At 37.2% G+C, this 25029-nt stretch overlaps 1 protein-coding gene across 1 annotated transcript in view; it reads right to left on the reverse strand.

The window, feature by feature from the left end:
• Positions 1-22746, reverse strand: part of RNF13 (ring finger protein 13) — a 127536-nt gene extending 104790 nt beyond the window's left edge. The window contains exons 1-3 of the mRNA XM_001363858.4: positions 22056-22746; positions 14017-14139; positions 9829-9909 (exon numbers count right to left, since the gene is read on the reverse strand). Coding sequence (XP_001363895.1) covers positions 9829-9909; positions 14017-14130 — 195 coding nt within the window. The 5' untranslated portion in view covers positions 14131-14139; positions 22056-22746. The remainder of the gene's footprint in view (positions 1-9828; positions 9910-14016; positions 14140-22055) is intronic.
• Between the last annotated feature and the right edge of the window lie 2283 nt (positions 22747-25029).

Raw genomic sequence — 25029 nt, forward strand, 5'->3', positions numbered from 1 at the left:
AAAAAAGGAAAGAAAAAAACCAAATTGACAGTATCAAGGAGACCTCATGTAACAGTCCACACCTGTGTATGCACACGGGAAATAAGTTATCTGTAAGGATTGTCTTAGGAAAGCCCATGCTCAGTCTTGCGCATGACAAGAAAGGCATTGACCTTTGATCCCAGCATCTCTAAGATTTAGGTGCGAACTCAGGTTTCTTTGTGCTCATCTGGCTGAGACAAACCGCGCCTCTGTCGTGTCGTAATTTTACAATTGAACCAATGGCAATCTACTGGGTATTCATTAATATGTATTATGTATATTTGCATCTCAATGCCAATAAATATGAGCGACCACAGAAAGCCAGCCCTTACCTTATCACCTTTAACCTGTCTCGGTCTTTCCTGGAGCTTGACCTCTGGCCAAGCTCAGCTTTAACTTCCTCTCTCTCTATCTCTCTCTCTCTCTCTGAAAGACCTTTCCTTCTTAATCTCGTATCCTCAAGCCGGACTGGACCATACTTACAGCCTTGGCTTTAAGGGACCATGGCTTTTCTCTCAGCTAATCTCCATGCTCATTGTTTACTCCCGTATGTTGATTTAAAGTTACTTAACTGTTTCATGTCCTTGTGAAAGTTAAGTAGCTGAGCTTGATCTGTGGAGCTCGATTATTTTAAATATTGTGTGGGCGTCTGCCTTCTTCTTATCCATCTCCTTGGCTCCAGCCCTTCCCCTGAGGCCAACCTTCTATCTTTCCGTTCGTAGGAGGGCTGCGGGCTATCCCCCCCACACCTCACCTCCAATGAAGATGAAATTAAGGCAATCATTAAAAACTACTATGCCCAATTATATGGCAACAAATATGGCAATCTAGGTGATATGGATGAATACTTACAAATATATAAATTGCCTAGCCTAAAAGAAGAAGAAATAAATTACCTAAACCACCCCATATCAGAAAAAAAATATTGAACAAGCCATCAAAGAACTCCCTAAGAAAAAATCCCCAAGTCCAGATGGATTCACAAATGAATTCTATCAAACATTCAAAGAACAACTAATCCCAATATTATACAAACTATTTGAGAGAATAAGCCAAGAAGGGGTTCTACCAAATTCTTTTTACCACATAAACATGGTACTGATCCCAAAGCCAGGCAGGTTAAAAACTGAGAAAGAAAACTATAGGCCAATCTCCATTATGAATACAGATGCAAAAATCTTAAATAGGATACTAGCAAAAAAACTCCAGCAAGTCATCACAAGGGTTATCCACTATAATCAGGTAGGATTCATACCAGGAATGCAAGGATGGTTCAATATTAGGAAAACCATCCACATAATTGACCATATTAACAAGCAAACTGTGAACCTTAAAAATTCTCAGACCCTATTTCATAAGGTTGGATTGTGAACCTTAAAAATTCCCAGACCCTACTTCGTAAGGTTTGGTTTAGACCATTCCCCATTTTAAACAATGAAGGAACTTAGATCAGGAATGTGAAGACCTCTACTCCACTCCTACTTAAGCCTGCTTTAGGGGAAGAAACTCCTTGCTGAACAATGAAAGATACTTAAACCCATACTTATAGTAAGACAAAAGTTCTTAAGCTGTGCCTATTTGTAGATCTAATACAAAAGGGTGCTAAGTACTTATAAAGGTCAGGCAATTTGTGAATTTACAAGGAGCAAAGAGGTGAGAAACTTACTCAAGAGGTTTTCTGGTGTGAACTTAATCAAAAATTTAAGCCTTCTTAGGTGTGAACTAAGAATGGTCTGTCCTTTGAAAAACATCTACTGTGATTGGTAGATATAAGAACTTAGGGGAGGTGACATAGGAGAAAATTCCCTTTAAATAGGAGCTCAGATTCATTCAGAGGGACATTCAGATTCAGGATTGAATTGGTGGAGTCAGCTGAGATGGAGCTGGCCTGGTGTCTCTGAACACTAGAATCCTTGCTTGGGCAGATTTTGTGGTGAGTGATTAAAGACTGACTGATCTCTCTCTTAAGACTCAGGTCTAGGCCATGTTGGCTAAGGCCCTTCATACTTATTCCTCTCTTTTTCTCTCTCTTTTTCTTTAATTCCTCATTTGTATTAATTAAAATCTCTATAAAACCCAGCTGACTTGGGTATATTTAATAATTGGGAATTTTTCCCTGGCGACCACCTTATATTTGATTTAAAAACAAGACACTGTCTTGAAACCATATTTTCTGCGGTCACAATTTAAACCATCCCACTTGTATCTGCCACAGTTTATGTCTTCCACTATTTTAATCATTACAAAACTGACAAAAATCACATGATTATCTCAATAGATGCAGAAAAAGCCTTTGATAAAATACAATACCCATTCCTATTGAAAACACTAGAAAGTATAAGAATAGAAGGGCCTTTCCTAAAAATAATAAACAGTATCTATCTAAAACCATCAGCAAACATCATCTGCAATGGAGATAAACTCAAAGCCTTCCCAATAAGATCAGGAGTAAAACAAGGATGCCCATTATCACCTTTATTATTTAATACTGTACTAGAAACACTAGCAGTAGCAATCCAAGAAGAAAAAGAAATTGAAGGTATTAAAATTGGCAATGAGGAGACCAAGCTGTCACTCTGTGCAGATGATATGATGATTTACTTAAAGAATCCTAGAGAATCAACCAAAAAGCTAGTCGAAATAATCAACAACTTTAGCAAAGTTGCAGGATACAAAATAAACCTGCATAAGTCATCAGCATTTCTATATATCTCCAATCCAGTTCAGCAGCAAGAATTAGAAAGAGAAATTCCATTCAAAGTCACCCGGGACAATATAAAATACTTCGGAATCTATCTGCCGAGACAAACACAGGAACTATATGAACACAATTACAAAACACTCTCCACACAATTAAAACTAGATCTAAACAATTGGAGAAATATTGATTGCTCATGGGTGGGATGAGCTAACATAATAACAATGACAATCCTGCCCAAATTGACATAAAACATAATAAAAAACATAATAAAAATACATAAAACATAATAAAAATGACAAATCCTGCCCTAAAATCCAACTATATTACCCTGAGTACTACATGATGCTGCACGGGGCTCTATAACCCATATCAAACTTTAAGAACTGATCTCTTTCTTTTGATGGTCCTATCAATTTATTATGGCACTTGACAAGAATTTTCTACTTAAAATTTCTAGTTCTTAGATTCAAATGTGTAAAGGGAACCCCCTCCCCCAGGATCTTCTGATCTGCATCCCTTTGTGGTCACCAACTGTTAAATTTAAAAACTCCTGGTTCTTAGTTTCCATAGAGTTTATTAATATTTACTTGAAATAGAGAAAGTAGATATAGAGAAATTAAAGCCTATTTCCAATTTAATTCTAACCACATGTCTCTCCACATGGTTATCTCTCTGGTACTTCTTAGAATCTGCATTAATTGTTATAATACTCTTTATAACAAGCTTTTACCTAGTGAAAAAATTATGTACGCTCACACCATGGATCATGGCCAAGTTAGAAAGGAAATAGAACTTGTTTTTGAGTGAAAAATCTTTGTGTTGTATTATCACATGGAATGTGAACTATGAATTCCTGGGTTTTTTTAATTATTATTGTTTTTCTTTATATTTGCAATAGGATATTTGATTTTTCTCTTTCTTATTTTTGTATCTGAGTATATGAAATCAGGATTGTTTTTGATTATGAAGGATAAGTTATAATATCTATTAGCTCTAATACCAATACTGTAAGAATGGATACTTCAATCCCCAGAAATCCTTGGTACTTCCCAGAATCCCCTATAATATCACCTGAGTGGGAGAACACAATTTTTATTTAAAGGGCTCTCTGCCACCCAAGAGCCTCTCTTCTTCCACTTCTAAGCACATGTGTCTCTCTACCTGGCAAGCAAGATGTAGAGTAAGTGGCTGTGAATGGGCTATTCAGCCCTAGGCACGTGCTTTTCTTATTTTGTATTTTCTTATTTCCTTGATTTCTAATAATCTTAATAAACCTCATAAAATATAATACTTTTAGTAGAAAAACTAATTTAACTGTTACAATACATACCCAAAAGCTTTAAAATATGGAAACCTGTCATTGTTAAGCGTTATAGGACTTTAACTAATAATTGTGTCTGAGTTCAGAAGAAGAGATCACATAAGAGCCACTACACAGTGCCAAGAATCACACAGTCAAGGAGACCAACAATCCCTCTGGGATTGATGAGGATCTGCACCAAGACAGAGGACTTGTTTTGAGGTTCAAGGAAGCAGCTGTTTGACAACTTTTAGACACTGGACTTCCCCGTGTCAGATTCCTAACAAGTACCTAAGTTTGGCTTTCATTTTGGTTCCCCATTCCCTGAGACTGAAGATAAAAATCAGACCAAAGAATCATACTTCTCTTTTACCTCCGACTCTAGTCCCCTTCTCTTTTGTAGTATGGCAGTTTTCTATAGTCCTGGCTGCTGACGGGTAAGTGCAACATTGCTGCAATTGTCCTGCAGACTTGTAGGACATAAATCACTTTAATTGGGCCTTGCTGGTGATTCAAGGATCTGTTATGGTTTTCTTTTTTACTCATAATTTTATACACATAAAATTATATTTTTTTTCCAGAATTTTATTTTTTTTCTATTGTTTTTTTTTGGGGGGGGGGGTTGGCTTTCTTTTAAAAATTGATTCATATACCTCATAACTCAGTCACATATTCCAGAGTGATTCTAATGTTGGTCAACACCCTCCTCAGGGGGGATTGTATAATTATCCTAAAATACAAGTATTAAGATCTTTTAAAGCAATTTTAGGAAAAGAAAATCACCAACACCCTGCATCAGGAAAGAGGATCTTCTAGAGAAGGTGCCTTAAGGATGCCTACAGAAACAACAGACTACATCAAAAGATCCAGAGTAAACTTTGGGATATAATGAACTGTAGTGAAAATTTCACCTTTGAAGATTGTTATAATATTAAAATGTGGCTGCCAAGGAATTTACTTATGAAATTCCTAAATGAAACACTCAAGTCAGAATGGAATTTATGGTAGTTTAATCACAATGGGAGTAAGAGAAGGGAGAGAGAGAGAGAAGTAGAGATGAGAAAAGGGAAAGGGTTTACTCAATCTCTGGCAAGGGAGCCAGAGGGAGTTAGGCCCAAAAGGGCCAAGGTAGAGAAGGAAACAGTTCTTGACTCACGTGACTGATCTGAAGGGAAGCTGTCTGCGGGCCTCCACCTTGCTCAAGCTTCTAGCAAGAACTGGCCTCTAGCCCTGTCCACAGGAAGTGAGCGAATTCCAGAGGCTATTCCCTACCTCACTTCCTGTGCCTCACAAGTGCCAATGGTGGCTCAAGCTTGGCTTAGGACAGCCCAGGTGGGCAGTTAGTTATTTCTGATTTGTCATTGACTAGCACATGCCCGTGTAGTGTGGGTGTGCACAATTTTGGGTGCTAGACCAAGCAAGATGGAGATTTTAAAATTCACAGAACTAAACTGAAGGGGGGGTTGAACATATCATTTCTACTGAGTATAAACTCTTACACCAAAGGGGAGTGCCCCCAATTGGCTTTGTGTCAATCTAGCAATCATTTTTTGTTTTCGTTCTCTTTTCCTTCCCTCTTATCCCCAAATTGTTGTAATTCCCTCTAGGTGAAGTACAATGTTTTACACACCTCTAGCAAAAGAAGCTTTAGAGGTATAAGCTTGTAACATGAAATGATTCATTGAGGAGAATAGGCATGTTAATCTCCCAAGACCACAAGTAGGGAGATTTTAACATGCTTGCCTCCCAAAAGGATCACAGGAGGGATTGTGTAAAGGGAACCCCCCTTCCCCAGGGTCATTCAACCTGCATCCCTGTGCTGCATGACTGAACATCACGTGAAAGCTCCAAACACAGGTTACAGGTGGAGAATCCTAGGGACAAGACCTGGAACTAAAGTTACAAGTCAGGACAAAAGAAAGGATAAAAGAGGAAGTACGAGGGGGTGTGATCTCTCTATTTCCTTGGACGGTGGCGGTGGAAGACCGTGGCTGAGAAAGATAGCCATGTGGAGAGACACATGGTTAGAATTAGACTAGAAACAGGCTTTAATCTCTATATATCTGCTTTCTCTATTTCAAGTAAATATTAATAAACTCTATGGAAACTAAGAACCAGGAGTTTTTCATTTAATTTTAACACAGAATAGTGAAAATATGCCTAGAAGCAAGAGGAAAATACTTTAGGTGATTGAATTGGGAGGACAGATCTCTAATGAAAATCATTTGGCAGTATGGGAGGGGCTAGAATGAGTTAAGATTTAATGCAAGTAAATCAATTAGGATTCTAGGTAAGAAGTGATGGGACCCTGAAACTAATGAAATACCAATATAAATAGAGAAGATGAGAGAAATGTTAAGGAGGCAGGAGTGTCATGATCTGGGCAATAACTGTGTAAATAGTGGGGTCAGAAAGGAAGAGGAGTGAGGTGTAGTTCAGGATAATGCAGAGGTTACAAACTTGGGAGATCTACAATATCCTCCCCTCAAAGAACCCTAAAATGAAAAACTACCACCGACATTATATCTGAATCCATAATTTCCAAGTTAAAGAAATTCAAATATCAAGAAGCTACAATCAGAATTATCCAAGATCTAGGAACTATCACTATGAAAGAGTCGAGGTTAGAATATGATATTCTATAAGGCAAAAGATATTACAATAAAGAAAAACCTACCCAGGAAAATCAAATATAATCCCTGGGGGGGAGGGAGGGAGTTTGAACCTTCAAATTAAGCATTTCAAAGCAATACTGATAGAAAGATCAAAGCTGCATAGAAACTCAGAATGCAAACACAGATATTAAGAGAAACCCATAAAGGTAAAAATGAACAAACAATGATAAGAGACAAAACAAGGATAACCTATTTAAACATTATATGAATAAATGAAATAACTTTCTGCCTTCTGATCTCCCTTTGTATTTTCTATTTCTTGTTCTGTTAACTGGATATTCAAAATAATTTTGTAAATATCCATCCATTTTATTTAAATTGTCAGTTTTATTGGCATATAGTTGGACAAAATAATTTCTATTTCCTTTATTCTTTATTTGTTGTAAATTCTTTTGATTTTTAATCATGTTAATTTGATTTTTCTTTTAGTCTAATTAGTTAATGGTTTATATGCTTTATTGTTTTGTTAAAAAATATTCCTAGCTTTAATAATTAATTTAATGGTATTTTTTAACTTTCAAATTTTATTCATCTTCTTTTAATCTTAAGAATTTCCATTCTGAATATGGAAATAGGTATAAATGATAACATTTGTATAACCCAGTGGAAGTGCTTATTGGGCCCATGAGGGGAGAGGGGAGAGGGAAGGGAAAGAAAATGAAATATGGAAACATGGAAAAATATTTTAAAAATTAAAAAACAATAAAAATAATTTCCATTCTGATATTTAATTTATTTTCTATAATTTTTGTTTGTTTTGTTGCTATATGACCAGTTCATCAATTGATTGCTTCTCTCGATAACTGTGTTGAAATAAAATTTTTCCTAAGGACTGATTTGGGAGCTTCCCATAAGCTTTACTATTTAATCTCAATTTTTTAATTTTCTTTTGATAAAATTATGAATTGTTTCTATGATTTGTTCTTTGACTCATTCATTTGTTAAAGTTATTTAGTCTCAAGTTCATTTTGCATTCCTTAAAGGCCGTTTACTGAACATAAATTTTATTGTTTTACGCTCAACAGAAGTCATGTTTACTATTTCTGCTTTCTGAAAGATTTCTAGAAAATGCATTAAAACATGGATAATTTTGCTAAGGTACCAAATACAGCTGAGAGGTACATATATATACACATATTCCTTTTAACTGCTATTCAGTAGTTGCTAGAGAACTTTTCTAAGATTCTTTCCAGGTCATTCACTTCTTTCCTGCTTATTTTTTGGTTATTTATCAAAGTACATTGAGGTCCCCAATTATTATGGTTTTACTGTCTATTTCTTCCTGTAATTTGTTTAGCTTTTCCTTTAAGTATTTAGATGACATATGTACTCAATGGCATTGCATATCTAATTGAGTTCATAAGTATTGCTATTAATTCAATGTCAATAGTATCCTTCAGCAAAACATAATTTCCCTGTTTGTCTCTTTTAATCAAATATAAATTTGCTTTTGCTTTGTCATGGGTAATAATTGCTACTTTTAAAATTTCAGCTAAAGTATAATAGATTTTGCTCACCTCTTTATTTTAACTCACTGCATCTTTATATTTCAAGAGTAAAATCTCTTCTGAACAGGAAGCAGAATGTGCCAGCCAAATCAAACCACCATCATCATCATCATCATCATCATCATCATCATCATCATCATCATCATCACCACCACCACCACTACGACTACCATCTCCAATGAGACCCCAATGGAGACAGGCCAGAACCCTAAACCCAAAAGCACTGAGAACAGCAGATCCCCTAAACCACTAGACTTCTTTCCAGGCCAACTCTCACAGACAAAGAGAAAGGGTCAACCACTCCCACCAACTACCAACCAAACACCACACAATGAGCAGTAAAGGCTGCCTAGATGATACAGCAACATATCCTGGGATAGAAACAAGATACAGCATTTTTGCCAGAGAAGTCAAACTACCATTATTACCTTAGCTACCATCTCCCCTCAGACCCTGATGAGGAAAACCCCTTATATTCTAAGACTCCAGGCCATCATTTTAGGATGAGAGGCACATTAACTACACTATTGGTAGAGCTGTGAATCATTATAATCATTCTGGAAAGTGATCCAGAAATCTGCAAATAAACTTACTAAAATGTTCATACTTTTTGATCCAGAAATTCTGCTCTTAGGCTTCTACATCAAATTGCCACTGACAAGAAAGTTATCATACTCACCAAGTATTTATGTACTTTTTTGTACTAGCAAAGTAGATGTCCATCAATCAGAGAATGACTAAACATAGCACATGAATGGAATGGAATATTATTGTGCTATAAGAAATGATAGATATGATAAAAGACAAATATAGAAAGATCTATGTAAATTGATGCAAGGTGAAAAGAGCAAAGCCAAAGAGATGTACAAATGGCTCAAAGTAAAGTGAAGTGAATTCCAGATTCCAACATACACTTAGGTTTAGGGCAAAGACAGTCATGCTAAGAGCACTGGGAGCTATGTTACTTTTTTTATTTTAATGTTTTGCTATGTTTAAATTTATTATATAATGCTCAAGAGAAAATGTGGTTCCAAAGTTTTGTTTTTTTATGATTTTTAATTGGCAATGTCTGTGATACGAGGAGTTTGATCAGGTTTTCTATGGGGGTCTGTTGAGCCAAATGTCATTTACATCATCACTGATATGACTTTGAGCAAGTCAGCTTTTGAAAGCCGCAAGATCCATTTAGAAAACTGAGATATCAATATTTGCACTACCTATTTCATAATTTTGTTGAGAAGACAGTACTTCATAAATTTAAACATGCCATATAAATGTCATTATCATTAGAAGGTGATGTACTCAAGAGTTCCAAATGCCAATGTTAAAAATAAATTTCTGCAACATAATCTTTTTCACATAAACTGAGGACAGCCTTTATTATGGACATCAAAAATTGACATTTAACTGGGCAAGTCTAACTCCATTTGCCTAGCCCTTGCCATGTTTCTAAGAACTGACACTAAGAGAATAGGTAAGAAAAGTACAAAACTTATAGTACAAAAAATATTTATATAAATAAATATTTATTTATACTTTTAGATACTCTTAAAATCAATAAAATATGCTATAATAAAAGAATGACATTAATAGATTAACTATATTCTCACTACTATTTCTTACCTTTAAACCTTCAGCTGGAAGTCTGTAACCAAATCTTGCTGGAAGGTCATCAAATGTCTGTGATACATTTTCAAAATTATACTAAATAGAAAATTAAAATGGTTAAGTTAGATTTGTGCTATGCAATACAATGAAAACAATGAATTTATAATTACATTCAATTGATTCTTTCACTACCTCAACTATGCCATACATGTATAAATAATTCTTATAATTGCTTGTCTACAAATATAATTTTCACATAAAATATAGCAAGAAATATCTCTAACACCTATTCTATATCAACACCAATACATCAGTCCATTTCGGTGGTAAACATTCTCCCATCACCAATGCAGATCACATCCTCTACCATCTTAGATCATATTCATGAATTTTTTGTGGACAAAAAATTCACCACATTGCAACCAATCTAGTAATGAGCTTCCCCAAACTTAACTAGGCAAATTTAACTCAGAGACATAAGAGATCCATCTATGAAGTCTTAGCAACCTAATAGGACATTCTAGAACTTACATGCCACTAAAAGGCACAAGAGGACCTCAGGGAGAATTTCTATATAAAATTGATAAACTATTTCTATCAGCTTAAAATTTAGCAAAATTTTCACTAAATTTTAAATGATTTTCTACTCACACATACACACACACACAAAGCATGTACCCTTTTATACAGGATTTCAAATTGTACAGTTTCTTCTCATACAATTAATATTAACATACAGGCAATTTTTATAAACTAATTTACATGTGGATTTACTAATTTACACAGAATTTACTCTGAAGAAAACACTGGTTTAATTTTCTTCATTTTGTAAAGATTACTAGAAACCAATTTTTAAGCATTTCTATCCCCAATCAATACTCTTGTAGCTGTACTTCCTGATGAAATGGATCTCAAATACACCTTTAAACACAAAAATTTTCCTTCATGTCCATTTTTAAACTTCTCTAAAGCTCAATAAGAAAAAATGAAACTCTCTAGGTAAAAACCTGAAAAGTATACATATATATGTACAGATATATATATATATATATATATGCTCAAATAAGGTGTAATATTTTGGAGGCAGTATTCAACAAGTCACTCAAAATCTATGACAGGTCTTTCATGCTAGAACAGAAGAGTAGAAATGTAAATATCATTTCTTTCATAATCCTGTCTTTAATTTGCTTTATGACCTTGGGCAAGTCATTTAACTTACTTAAGCCTTAGTTTCTTTATCTGATAAATTAAGAGTTGGACTAAAGACTCTTTTTTTTTTTTAACCCTTACCTTCTGTCTTAGAATTGATAAGAAATATCACTTCCAAAGCATTAGAGTGGTAAAGGTTAGGTAATGGAGGTTAAGAGACTTTGCCCAGAGTCCCACAGCTAGGAAGTGTCTGAAACTACATTTGAATCCAAGACTTCTCATCCTTTGGTTCTCTATCCAATGAGCCACCTAGATGCCTTCTACAGAATCTTTATGGCCCCTTCTGGCTGTGAATTTCTTTGACTCTGCAGTTTTTAGGATTCTTACCTGAAGAATGATCTAATGTTTCAAACAAGGAAAGGAGAGAGGAAATTACTTTTTTTTAAAGGAAAAAAATCCATGCTAACAAGGAGTTAAATATATAGACTACATGTGATTTGTACAAATGGATCATGGAATATGGAACTAGAAAAGACCTTAGAGATCTGCCTAGTCCAGGCCTTTTGTTTACAAATAAGGAAATTGAGGCCCAAAGATGCTGAATAGCTTCTAATGTTTATACTGTTAGCTTATCTCATAAAAAATTAATGAGTCATATTCAATGTTATAATCTCTATGACTAGAATGCCTCACTCAGCTGAAATAGCATTCTTTTAGTTTTAGTCTACTAGTTAGTAATTATTACAGGGCAAGAAGAGTACAACTTTGGGCCCTTATGCCTGCAAAGGGTGCAGTCAATCACCTAAATAAAAAACATTTGGAAACTAATTTAATATAAAGATAAAGAAGATCAAGGATCTGTTAATACCAAAATTTCAAGATTAGGTGACTGAAAGAATGCTGATTCCTTTGACAGAAATCAAGATGTGTGAAAAATGGAGTTCAGCAATGAGCAGGAGGGGCTAACAATAGCTTCAGAGGATGGCAAGGTCAAATGAAGGAGATTTGAGGATAAGGTAGTCCTGGACATTTGTAGGGAGCTAAGAAGAAATTAGTCATAGAAAGAGGAAGTAAGATTATCAGAGGACCAAGAAAACAAAGCAAAATCCTTGAAGTGGAGTCAACCAAAATGTACTGTGTACATACTATATGCTAGATTTGGGAATACAAAGAATATAAAGCAGACAGACCCTGCCCTTGAGGAACTTACATTTTAGTGGACAAACAATAGTGAAGAGCTGGGGACATTGGTACTATTGGAAACAGCACATTTCACAAAATCATAGAACCAGAAGGGACTTCCAAAATCATCTGGGAATAGGAGCATAACACCATGGCAATGACATCAATCCTGACAGCCTTGATACAAGGCAACAGACAGTCATAAAGGACCCATAGTCTAGGTTTTATGGAGGAGGGCCCATACTTTCATGCTATATGTAGGCTTCTAGGTAAAAAGTTCCAAAACTCCCATAAGAATAACAGCTTTAGACTAGCACCAGCACATTTTTAAAGCAGTGATGGGCAACCTTTTAAGCTTGGTGTCTCAAAATTTGCCAAAAAAACTGAGCATAACTCAGGTGATGTGTCACTTTGAGAGAAAAAAATGTCCTTCTCAGCATGTGACCTCATACTTCTTTGTATGTGGCCACATGTCATTGAAAACGGTTATGCATGTCAGTGCTGACATGTCATAGGTTAGCCATCATGGTTTTAAAGGCTGCTCCTATAGTAAAGGAATTCCCCAAGTTCTAGTGTAGCAAGTAATTAACATATGCCAGTAGTTTCAGGTCAAAGGGAACCAACCCATGTATGTTGACAACCACAGAGAATCCTTAGCTTACAGTCACATTCTAAGAAAACTCCAAGTCCTTCAGAGACCTTATTTAGAATATGCGCTTGTATAAATAAGGTCTTCTTGCTAGCCCTAAAGGTTCCTAGTCATTCTATCATGCTTTAAAGTCTTAGCTCAGATTTGATAAACAGTAATTAATCAATAAAACTAAAATTTATTTGCAAGATTTGAAGTTAGGAAAGTTTAAGTGTGTTTTCAAGTACAAGAAGAAATCTTAAGATTAGTCTAACCACTCTGGAAGCTCTGCTAAGAAAGTGATATAAGGACTATAATCACTGATCAATGCAAGACAAGTATTTCTAAGAAGTCAATAATAAAAAGAAAACTCTCATATAGGTCAAAATATCAATGGCAATATTATTAATAGTAGTAAAACACTAAAAACAAAATGGATTCCTGTTAACTTGGGAACAGCTAAATGAATCATTATACACAAATGTAATCGACTATTGTAGCACTGTAAGAAATAACGAATATAGAAAAAGTATAGTAAGATTTATATGCAAAATGAAGTAAAGACAACCAGCAAAACAATACACATAATGACTACAACAATGTAAGCGGAAATAACAAGAAAACAACTGACACTGAATCACTGTGGAAGTATAATCAGCAAGCTTGGTCTTCAAAAAGATACATGAGACTACATCTTACATCTCCCTTTCTATGCAGAGGTAAGGGCCTGAGTGTGGAACATGGCATATAAAGACTGATATGATTGATGTGCTAGTTAATTTTGCTGAATGTTTTTTTATTCTCTGCTATAAGTGATAGTTCTCTGAGTAGAGGAAGAAGCAATATTATTTCACATAAGTGATTTAGAAACAAAAGCTATCAATAAAAATGTTTTAAAAGAGAAAATCATCTTAAGGTCTAGCAATAGTCCCAATCACTGAAGACTTTCTTCCCAGATCATCTTCATAGTGAGGCAGAGCTGATAAAAAGACTAGAACTCAAAAATACTTGGATAGTCTTAATCATTCTTATTTATATCTGTATCAATATTTTCAGTAAAGATTATGCCTGCCTAAGTCACAAAACATCTGTGGCAAGATATTTTCAAACCATTAGAAAAACCATGAATGCTTAACTACTTATTCTATGGAGTAAGTATAATATAAAAATTAAAACACACACACAACACACATACACAGAGGATTGGCTAATCTGTTTTGTCAAATGGGTTCAGTTGCACTTACCGCTAAAATATCTGCCTCCACAGGTAGCAGGTTAAAGAATGCAAACAGTTGGACAGTCAAAATAGTATATATCTGCGTGGCTGACAACATTAACATCCCTATGGATAACAGCATCTTAACCACCTGAAAAATAATACAAACCAACAATGAGTAGGTCAAAGAAATAGCAATTTTTTGTCAATCTGCCATGAATATATTGGAAAGAAACATTAGCAATCAAATATTTGGTTTTAAAACACTGTTTTATAAGATTACTAGCAAAGGTTCCTTATTCCACTTACTCCTTACAGACCTTTTCTTAAATAAATTCTTAAGCTTTCAAAGTAACCTTATTTATTACAAACATATTATTGATGTTTTAGGTCAAACTCATATTTTTAAAATGAAACTTTTATTATGAATGACTAATAATAACATTCATATGATAAAAAGTTTATAAAACATTTCTATAATAACAACCCTATGAACTAGTATCATTATTTCCACTTTATAGGTGCAATTCAATCTAAGTCAACAAATGTGCAAAGTATATATGCTAAGAACCTAATATACCACTTCCCTCAAAACAAAATAAAAACCCGCCTGCCCCCAAGGAGCTTATAGTCTACTGTGGATATAACATGAAAATACAAAATAATTTCAGGAGAAAAAGAGTATAACTACTTTGGAGGAGGAAGGGATTATGGGGAAAGAAAATAATGAAAGAATTCATAAAAGTAGTGATTCATGAGATAAGCTTTGAAGAAAGTTATTGATTCTAAAATTCAAAAAATGAGGAAGAAGTATATTCAAGCATGATCATTGTTATTTTATAATAGTAACAAAAGAAATCCATGTTTAACTTTTGAGTAGATTATCAACATGGTAAAAAAACAAACACAAAAACCTATGTCTTTGGAATATGAATTTAGCAGCAGGAGGAGAATGGAGCAGTGGGGAAGATTAGAAATAGAGACCAATTATGAGGATACTGTAATAATCCAAGTGATAGATTATGAGGACATGAACTAGAGTCATAAACATGTGAGTAGTAAGGAAGTACTAGGAAAGAACTGACAAAACTCTCCAATAGATCAGATAGTCTAGGGAGGAGTTCAGTGAAGGAAAAAAAGTCAATGACTATAAGGTTGCAAACCCACATGAGAAGAGCAATGGTTACATCAAAATAAATAAGGAATTCTGAGGAAAAATAAAATTAATCCTGTATTTATCATATTGGATTTAAAATACTCAGAACAGCCAGTTGACAGTCAGAAATGTCAGCCAGCAGGTTAATCAGCATTTATTAAGTTCTTATTCTCATCAGCACAAAGGATCACTAAGAGTATAGAATGAGAAAAAAAAGGTGTATTGCCATTTTCTTTTTTGGTTCATTTTTCAGATGAGATACTGAGGCAAATAGAGGTTAAATGACATGCCCAGGGTCACACTACTAGTGCCTGTGGTCAAATTTGAACTCAGGAAAATGAGTCTTGCTTTCTCAAGCTTGGCACTCTACCTAGCTAGGGGAAAAAAGAGAATTAGCCTTCATGAACAAATACACTTAACAGGTGGCAGGTAATGATGATCTAGCAAAAAAAAAATTGAAAAGTAGTAATTAAAACAGGTAGGAAGAGAATGAAATTAAGTTAGAGCAGTATCATAGAAACTAAAGGAAGAAAGCATTTCAAGAAGACAAGCAATCAACAATGTTAAATGCAGCTGAGAGATCAAGCAGTATGAACTATAGGAAAGGCTCTTAAAGGGAAAAGAGGGCCAGACACCAAACTGCTGAAGACTTAAGAAGAAATAATGTGGAAATAATGAGTAGAGAAGATCTTTTTTAGGATTTCAACCATGAAAGGGAGTAAAGATCTGACCATGTCATTCTTTTGCTCTAGAAGCTGGAGTACCATCCTGCCTCTTTTTAGCAGGTAAGCACTTTACAATTTCCACTAAATTGCCAGGCTGATTACACATTATTCCATTTCATACATTCAACATTCTAGCCTACATAATGACATTTCTCATCCCACTTCCATTCCTTTGCAAAGTCCTAAATACTTTTTTCCAGGATCAAAACATTTCTCCATGTTTACCTCTGCCTTGTAGAACACCTACAAAGTCAGTACTTTGACCCAAGGATACCACTAAGTCTATACATCAAAGAAATTTTAGAAATAAAGAACCCATATTTTTAAAAAATTTGTAACAGCCCTTTTTTTGTAGTAGCACCTAGGTGGTTCAGTGGATAGAGTGCCAACCGCAAAAAAAGCAAGACTTCTTTCTGAGTACAAATATGGCCTCCAAAACTTACTAGTTTTGTGACCCTGGACAAGTCATTTGAACCTGTTTGCCTTAGTTCCTCATCTGTACAATGAACTGAAGAAGGAAAGGGTAAACCACCTTCAGTTTTTACCAAAACTCCAAATAAGGTCACAAAGAATAACCACTGAAAAGACTGACTATAAGTCTAAGAAGGTACCCATCAACTGGGGAATAGCTAAACAAGTTCTAAAATATAAATGTAATAGAATAGTATTGTGCTATAAGAAATTATATGGGAGCAGTTTGGGGCATGTAGATGATACCATAGTACAGAGCACTAGCCCTGCTATCAAAAAGACCCGAGTTCCAATTCAGCTTCAGATACTTAGTGGCTATGTAACCCTGAGCAAGTCACTTAACCTATCTGCTCTCAGCACTACAAGGATCTGGGATAAATCTGAAGGACTTATGACAAAGAACACTGTCCACCTCCAGAGAAAGTACTCTTGGGAGTCAGACACAGATCAAAGTTCTATCTTTCATCTTAATTTTATTTGTTTTATTTGGAGATTTTGATTTCATAATCCTACAATGCATTCCAATGTTTAAAACAAACTATTCTACTTCAACATACAAATGATCAATAGTTTATTACATGTAAAAAATATAGTGGTATCTTTCAGAAACTAATGAAATAAGCTTTTTAAAATTATACCTTCAGGTTTACAAACAATTACAAAAAAAGTTGGGCTTGAGAATCCTATTTCTAGCTTCATCAATGACTGAATACATGAATACCAATAACCTCTTTGTTCTTCATTATATTATTCCATATTACTCACCTACCTCTTAATGAAATTCCAAGTCTTTTAATATTTAAAAATTAACAATTTTGGAAGTTTTGTAACAGTTACTGAGAGAATGGGATAGTGAGTTAATAAGGAAAGTGCAGAAGAATCGCCTAGCAGCAATTAAAATTGCCTAGCAATCCTTAAAATTACTTCAGCAGTACTACTAGGGGAAGGGGAAGTAAGGGAGGATGAGAAAGGATAATTAGGAAATGATTGTGCTGAAAAACAGTAATCCTATAAAATATAAAATGTGTATATCTGAATTATATATGCTAAAAACAAGTTACTACTATCAACGATCAGTGTTCAAGACAACATACCTTCAAATTTATATGCTTGTGGTCCTCTATAATAGATACATCAACTTATCATGTTATTTCAGTCCAGGCACTTCCCAGCTAAACCTGAGCAAGTCTCTTTAAATACAACTGCAGCTCTTGCCACTCTTCTCTTAGAACTGATACTAAGACAGAAGGTGCTCTTCCCCAAGAGAGAAAGAAGAGCAAATGACTTTGGAGTTCCCAAGAGTCAAGTTCCAGTCTGAACTCCACTCTGCCCCATAAACTGCTTTATTCTGGAAAACCACTGAAGCAATGGAATCACCACCTAGGAATTACCTTCAACCTCATTCCCACTTATTAGATAGCTCCTCCCAGGGCCTCCATTTAAGTAGGGTATCCAGGCTTCCCTTTCCCTGCTCAGCTTCCTCTTTTAAGGATAGTCTCTTTCCAATAGAATGTAAGCTCCCTGAGGACACAATACCTCACACACACACCATTTTTTAGCTGATATTTATATTACCAGGGTTTCTTAGCACAGCACAGAGCTTAACACCCACAGTAAGGCTTAATAAATATTTGTTGACTGACCAGTGATAGCAAAAGCAACCAAAAAATGACAAGAGCATCAATGAAGCAATGTTTCAAACACACAAAAGAGAACAGAAGGAATTTCCAAAGAAACACCAAGTAGGACAACTATGGGTACTTACTGTTCTGAACTAAGTATAACTCTTAATAAAACGAGCTCTATATTATAATACTGAGTTTCATGGGCAATGTTCTTTGGGTTTTTTTTTTTTTTGGTAAATGAAAAAGCTCACACTTGTTGGTATTTATCAAGTTCAGAATAAAAAAACTTGAAAACTTACAAAATACAGCTACAATGACCTTTTTCTACACTCATTAAACATCTTTTTAATAAGATGTTCTAAAATTTTGTTCACACAGAAGCTAAATGGTAGAATCTATATTCAAACTAAGCCTTTTAAATCTAAATTAAGTCCTCTTTATACTATCACATGTTTTTTACCCATCTCCACATAAAACCTAAAACACTCCTATGAAGATTAGTACTTAATAAATATTTGTTGAATGAAATACTACAACCCTTTTGCATGAACACATACTAGTAAGATCCTAATTACCATATAAGTAAAGATCAACTTCACAGCAATAGGAAAATGTGGCTAAATTTACATATTCAAATGATGATGCTGACCCCTCTTTCTTCCCCTAGTAGAGAATTAGATTTGGATTTTATTTCCAGAAGTAGCAACAGATTTGCACTGATCTGGTAATATTCTTTTCTCCCTCTCCTACTCTCACATCCAGTCTTCCTTATGATTAAATGCACACATTGTCAAATTGGATAGCTAGAATTCCTAGCTTTGAAAAACAGCATAGCTAAATGGTTCATATAAGGAACGTGTGAAGGACACTCCATCTGTATTAAATGACTAGATTATTAAACTTCAATTCCTCTCTCATTAATAGAATACATAAGATATTCAGTAGGATTCTTCAACTTACCTTTCTAACTTTACACATTACTCTTTCATATATGCCTTCAATAATACCAAATTAGCTTTTAGAAGTTCCTTACATACACAATTTTCCCTCTCCTTTGCCACAAACTGCACACTCCACAGATGCACATTAATCAAACCTCCACCTCTTAGAAACCCTTTTTTCCTTCAAATCATCTTTTGCATGAAGAATTTTCCTGACTCTCCCAGCTGCTAGCATCTTCCCCACAAAAATTTACCATGTACATGCTTATTTATAGAAATGTCATCTATTTCAAAGGAATGTAATAAGCTCCTTACAGACAAGGGAGTATTTCATTTCTGTCATTTTAACCCCAATGCCTAATATAGTGCCTGGAACATAGAAGGTCCTTAATAAACATTTTTAATTAATAAGTAATAGCAATTTACTTACCTAAATAATATTTTTGGCCCTCTCACTTAAGAATCCTAACATTTTCCAATTAATACCTTTCTGTAATGCCTCACATCAAAATGCCCTATGATATAACATGGTGATACAATATGAACTGGCTAAGAATATTTGTCCTGAACACATTTTATTTCCTAGTACACAGTATTACTGTCCAATCAATCAATAAAAACTTAGAAAGTACCTACTATGTGCTAGGCACTGTGTTAAGCTTGGAGATACAAAAAATAAAAGCCAGTCCAAGACAGTCCTCACCCTCAAGAAGCTACAATCTAAAATGGAAGATCTTGCCCTCAAGAAGCTCACAATCTAATGGGGAAAGGGCAAAAAATGTATACAGGAGAATTAAGAATAGAGGGAAGGCACTAGAATTATAAGACTTCCTATAAAAGATTAGACTTAAAGGAAGCTAGAGAGGTCAAAAAGCAGAAAGGAGGAAAGAGCATTCTTGGCATAAGAGTTAAACAAGGAGAGTCCCTAGAGTCAAGAGATGGGGTGTCTTGTTTGTAGAACACCTAAGAAGCCAACATAAACTGGTCTGAAGAGTACTTGAAGAGAGGATAGATGTAAGACTTCAGGAGATAGGTTGTATTGTGGATAGAGTGCCAGACTTAAGAGTCAGGAAGACTCATCTTCTGAATTCAAATCTAGCCCCAGGCACTTACTAAATGAGTGATCCTGGGTGGGTCAATTAACCCTGTTTGCCTCGGTTTCATCAGTAAAATGACCTGGAGAAGGAAATGGAAAACCACTCCAATATCTTTGGCAAGAAAACTCCAAATGGGATCACAAAGAGTTACACACAATTGAAATGACTGAATAAGAACACAGCAACAAAGATGAAAGAAGACTAGAGAGGTAGGAGAGAACTATAGGCCCAGAAACAAAGGATTTTTTCATTTAAAGTCACATAAAGCAAACAGAAAATTATTTTACTCTTTTCCTCTTCATTATCTACATAGTAAGCAAAAAAAAGTATGCTCAAACACATATACACTAATTTAATTGTATTATACTGTCACAGGATCACAGATTTAGAGTTGGAAGTGAACTGAAATTTATCCAGTCCAATTTCTTCATTTTTCAATTGAGAAAACTGAGACCCAAAAGCTTGTCCAAGATTACTTTGGTAAGAAACAGCCCTGATTCTTTGCATTCCACCATACTGCTCAAAATGGATGCAAGAAGCAATACCCAAGACATGCCACTAGTTCTGACATCAGCTTCCTGGAATCAACGCCTAAACTACCTTTGATGAGCCCATGTTTACAAAATAAAGGAACGTAAAGAATAGCTTTGGGACAGTCCAAAATGGTTGGGACTTGTTAAAGAGATATTTCTCCCAGAACTCTCAGGGTTTAAACTTCATAAATCATTTATTTAATCCAACACTCTCCTTTTAAAGATAAGGTAAATGAACTGACAGTGTCAAGTGTGGGATCTGAACCCAGGTCACCTGATTCCTAAATCCAACATTCTATCCACTACCCATATTACCCTCAACAAGAGTTGATCAACAGTTTGATTCTGCAATAGTTAGTCTGATTTTACTTAGTCACACAGCTGACCAACTCTACTTGGCTAAAAGGGAAGCAGTCAAAAGTAAGACAGTGCCCCCAAAAGAGGGAATATCTGCCTTTTGAGTTGGAACAACACATTTCACAAAGTCCTTTTGGCTACTGCCAGATCAATCAAGCTTTGCCCTAAAGACAGCCACAGCAATCTAACTGTTCAGTTTCTCCACATCAAAAAAAAAAGGGGGGGGGGGGGAGAAGAACCGACCTCATTATAAAAATTTTAACAACTCACATTTTTATACATGTCTTTGAAGTTCTCAAAGTGATTTCAGACTGTCCTCTCATTGAGTCTTTTACAGAGGAGGAAAACAGGTTGGGAAGGGTGAAGGAGTGAGGCCGCTGGGTTGGGGGAGCCCCATGGATCGAGGAGGCGCCCTTGCATTAAGTCTGGACTCGGAGTCACACCCTCCCGACTTGCTTAGCTAATACCCAAGCCAATACCAATCCTGGCTCTCCCCGAGAACCCCTCCGTTTTCTGGGTCCCCGCTTTCGAGTTACCTCACGACAGAGTCAGGTGAGAGTCACCCAGGAGGACCTGGGCAGCTGCCCAGGGTGCTGAAGCTGAGGATAACCTTCGCCGCGAGAGGGGCTTTCACCTCCTCACTGTAAGCCCATCCCCAAAAAAAGCCAAGGTGAGAGTGTTTGTAGCCCCTCCGCTGCGAGCACCCCTCTAATTCGTCCTCTTCTCCCCGGGAGGGGTGGGGGAATGGGGAGTCAGTGGCCTATAAAATGACCAGGACTGACCCGCCCTTCCACGACCAGACTGGCACGGGTGGATTTCAGAGCCTGGGGTCAATGTCATGTGGATCAGGGGTAGTCTCCCCGGGAGTCCCAGGCCGTTTCAGGTGAGGGGAAGGAGATACAAACAAATTAAAACTTTAAAACGCCCTCTACCCACCCCCCTCAAAAAAAGTGGGGGGGAGGGGAGGAAGCGAGGTTCTGCGTACGGGTCTACGCTAGGATCAATTCCCGCAAAGGCGCCCGCACTCGGCTCCGCCCCAGAGAGTGTGGGGGGAGAAAAGGGAGAAGCCCACGCTCTCAGGACGGACAGACAGACAGACTGACAGACAACGCAGGGCCCCCGCCGAAGCCCGGCCACTCCGCCTCGCACTGCCCGCTCTCACCTGAGAGAGGAGGGGCCGGGAGTAGGCGGTGGACCCTCCCAGCGAAGAACGAATTCGTCCCGAGTCCCTCCTTAGTAGCGGCTAGAAACCCTAAGCGACGTCCATGACCCCGGAGCTCGCTCTGCGGATCCAACGGCGGAGAAACCCGAGAAGAGACGACAACACGGAGGAGAGACGGAAATCCCGCCTTCCGGTAGCTCTCATTGGCGGATCCGCGGGAGAGAGGGAGGAGCTCTTAAAAACGATTGGCCGGTCCTAACTGTCCGTTAAGAAAGCCGCGTTCCAAGCTCGCTTTTCTCCGCCCCATCTTCTCTGTCTCCTCCGCCCCTGTGTTAACTCTGCTGGTGCTGGTGCTGCTGCTGCTGCTCCTCCTGCTCCTCTTCTTCCTCCCTCCCTGTCTCGAGACCACTCTCACGAGTGGACTGGCAGGAAGGAAGAGGGTGGAGGGAATTAGATGGAGGCTCAGGACTGCTGCAGCAAGGCGGTTTAGCGGAGCTGGGAGTAAGCGACCGCCTTCCCCAGAGGGCTCGTAACTCCTAGGCATTGGAATAGCCCCATTTTACAGATGCGGACCCTAGAAGCCTGGAGAAGTTCAGCGTCTTGCTGAACACAGCTAGAGGGGACCGACTTACTTCCCGGTTTTCCTAGGCGTCCGCCCGTCTGCTCCGTCGGCTGCCCCCAGGCACGGGCCGAACTAAATGAGTGGGAAGATTGCTCCCGGCCCTGCAGCTAGGGAGGAGGCTCGCTAGCTGGCTCCAGTGGGACGCGGAATTCTACCCGCCTTGGCTACTGAATACTGAAGCCAAAACGAGCCTTTTGACTGTTACGGGTGGGGATCTGTTTGGTCCTTTGTGCTTCTTCCAAGGCGGAGGCTATATAGAGAGAAGAGACTCCAGACCTCTCTTAGGAAACAAGGAGTCTCGGAATCTCGAAACTGGAAGAGATGATGAAGATCGATGACTCCGACCTCTACCTGGCCCCCAATTTACATCCTACAATCTACAACATACCCTAAAAGCTTTTTTTGGTTTGAAGATTTCCAGTGAGGGGCCACCCATTCTCGAATGAGATATACTTGTAAAACATTTAGCACAGGCCTGGCACTTTGAAAGCGCTAAAAGAAACACATATTCCCTTCACCTTCCCTGAAGCTACCCATTCCACTTTTGCGTAGCTCTCATAAGAGAATCTGTCATGGGGCATTTCTTCCAAATGAAAAGTACTTCAAATTTCGCCCATTGTCCATAGTTCTACTTTCTGGGGCAAATAATAATAATAATCGTTATTTTTCCCCCTGTTCTTTTTTCCTCCAAGCCAAACATTTCCAATTCTTGTACTATATCTTGATAACATATGTTCTCTAGGCTGTTTAACTCCTTGATTCAATGTTTTGGACAGCAAAAAAAAAAAAAAACATTTCAACTTTTTTTTTTTTGCTGTACAAAACATTTCCATTTACTTAGAAGAATGATAGGAACATATACAAAGTTAAATAATAATGCATTAGATAACAGTTCAGTTGTACAATGGAAAACACATCACAAAGCCAGACATGATTAATTGCTGAGTGAATGCTAGAGATCAAAAGTACAAAGAGAAGTCAGAGAAGATAGAGAATTCTTGCCGTGATTTGGTAAAACTTCATGGGAGAGACAGGTTTTGAGAAAAGATTTTGAAAAACAAACCCTCTAGTTATAGATAAAACCTTCCTTAAAAAATGTTCTTTCCAGCTTTCTTCATCACTAAATTAAAATCCCACCACTTCCTGGCTATGTGACCTTGAGCAAGTCACTCAACCCCAAAAGCCTAACCCTTAATGCTATTCTGCCTCAGAAACTATATCAGTCTCAGACCAAAGGCAAGGGTGTTGTTTATTTTTAAGTCACACCTGCAAAAAGCTTTTCCCAGATGCCCCAATACTTAGTGTCTTCTCTCTGAAACTACTCCCAATCTATCTTGCAAATACTTGTTTGCCCATAGTTGTTTGCACGTTGTCTACCCCCATTCAATTGGGAGTTCCTTGAGAGAAGGGCCTTTCTTTTAATCCCCAGGGCTTATCATAGAATTTAACTCACAAGCAGGTACCTAAAGATTGCTTCTTGACTTGACAAGAACTGAACCTATTTCTCTGTGTGATGGTAAGGTGGGATAGAGCTGAGTATGACACTCAATGTCCCACAGCTAAGTGATAGATGAAGAAAGGTGTTCTGATCCCAATATTACTACTTTCCATTAGTAGTAATAGTCTCTCGGTGACTGAGAATGACGATTGTCTTTGTGCATTATCATCAATTGATGTACCCTCATGTGGCTTTGAAGTCCAAAGATTGAGGCGCACAGTTTGTGGCACATGGGGCATGGGACGCCAGTTGTTACAGGAGGTGCGGTTGTGGCCTGGTGTCGGCGTTCACGCACAGCGGCAAGATGTCAACGTCGCTCATCTTCAAAGGTGGTGGCGGCATGGTGAATGGGGGTTCACCAGCTGCTTCTGACAGAGGCAGTGAGGTCTAGTTGCTTTGGTGTCATGCCAGCCCACTTCAAGTTGGACTTTAGCTGATCCTTGAATCTTTTCTTTGGTTGGCCTTGTTTCCTGAGTCCAGCTGACAGTTCACCATAGAAAATCTGTCTTGGTATTTGCTGTGGGTTGTAAAAAATAGACTAGAATACAGGACTACAATCCCCACGAACCTTTGCTCCACTTCCCCAGAATGCCTTGTAATCTCACCTGGGCCGAGATCGAGAAGGTATTTGAGCTGATTCAAAGGCATTTTAGGGGGCTCTCTTGGCTTTTTTGGACTTCCGTTTTGGAGCAGGCGGTCTCTTGAGTGATGTGAGGTTATTTTGTCTAGGCCTCTGGCCTAGGCACATGTTTCTTACTTGTATATTCTTTAATCTTTAACCTTTAATAAACCTCTAAAAAATATAATACTCCTTGCAGAGAGAAACTAATTTCTACCTGCCTCAATCTCCATAT

Source organism: Monodelphis domestica, chromosome 8 (assembly GCF_027887165.1).
Source record: "Monodelphis domestica isolate mMonDom1 chromosome 8, mMonDom1.pri, whole genome shotgun sequence".
In the NCBI taxonomy this organism is placed as follows: Eukaryota; Metazoa; Chordata; class Mammalia; order Didelphimorphia; family Didelphidae; genus Monodelphis; species Monodelphis domestica.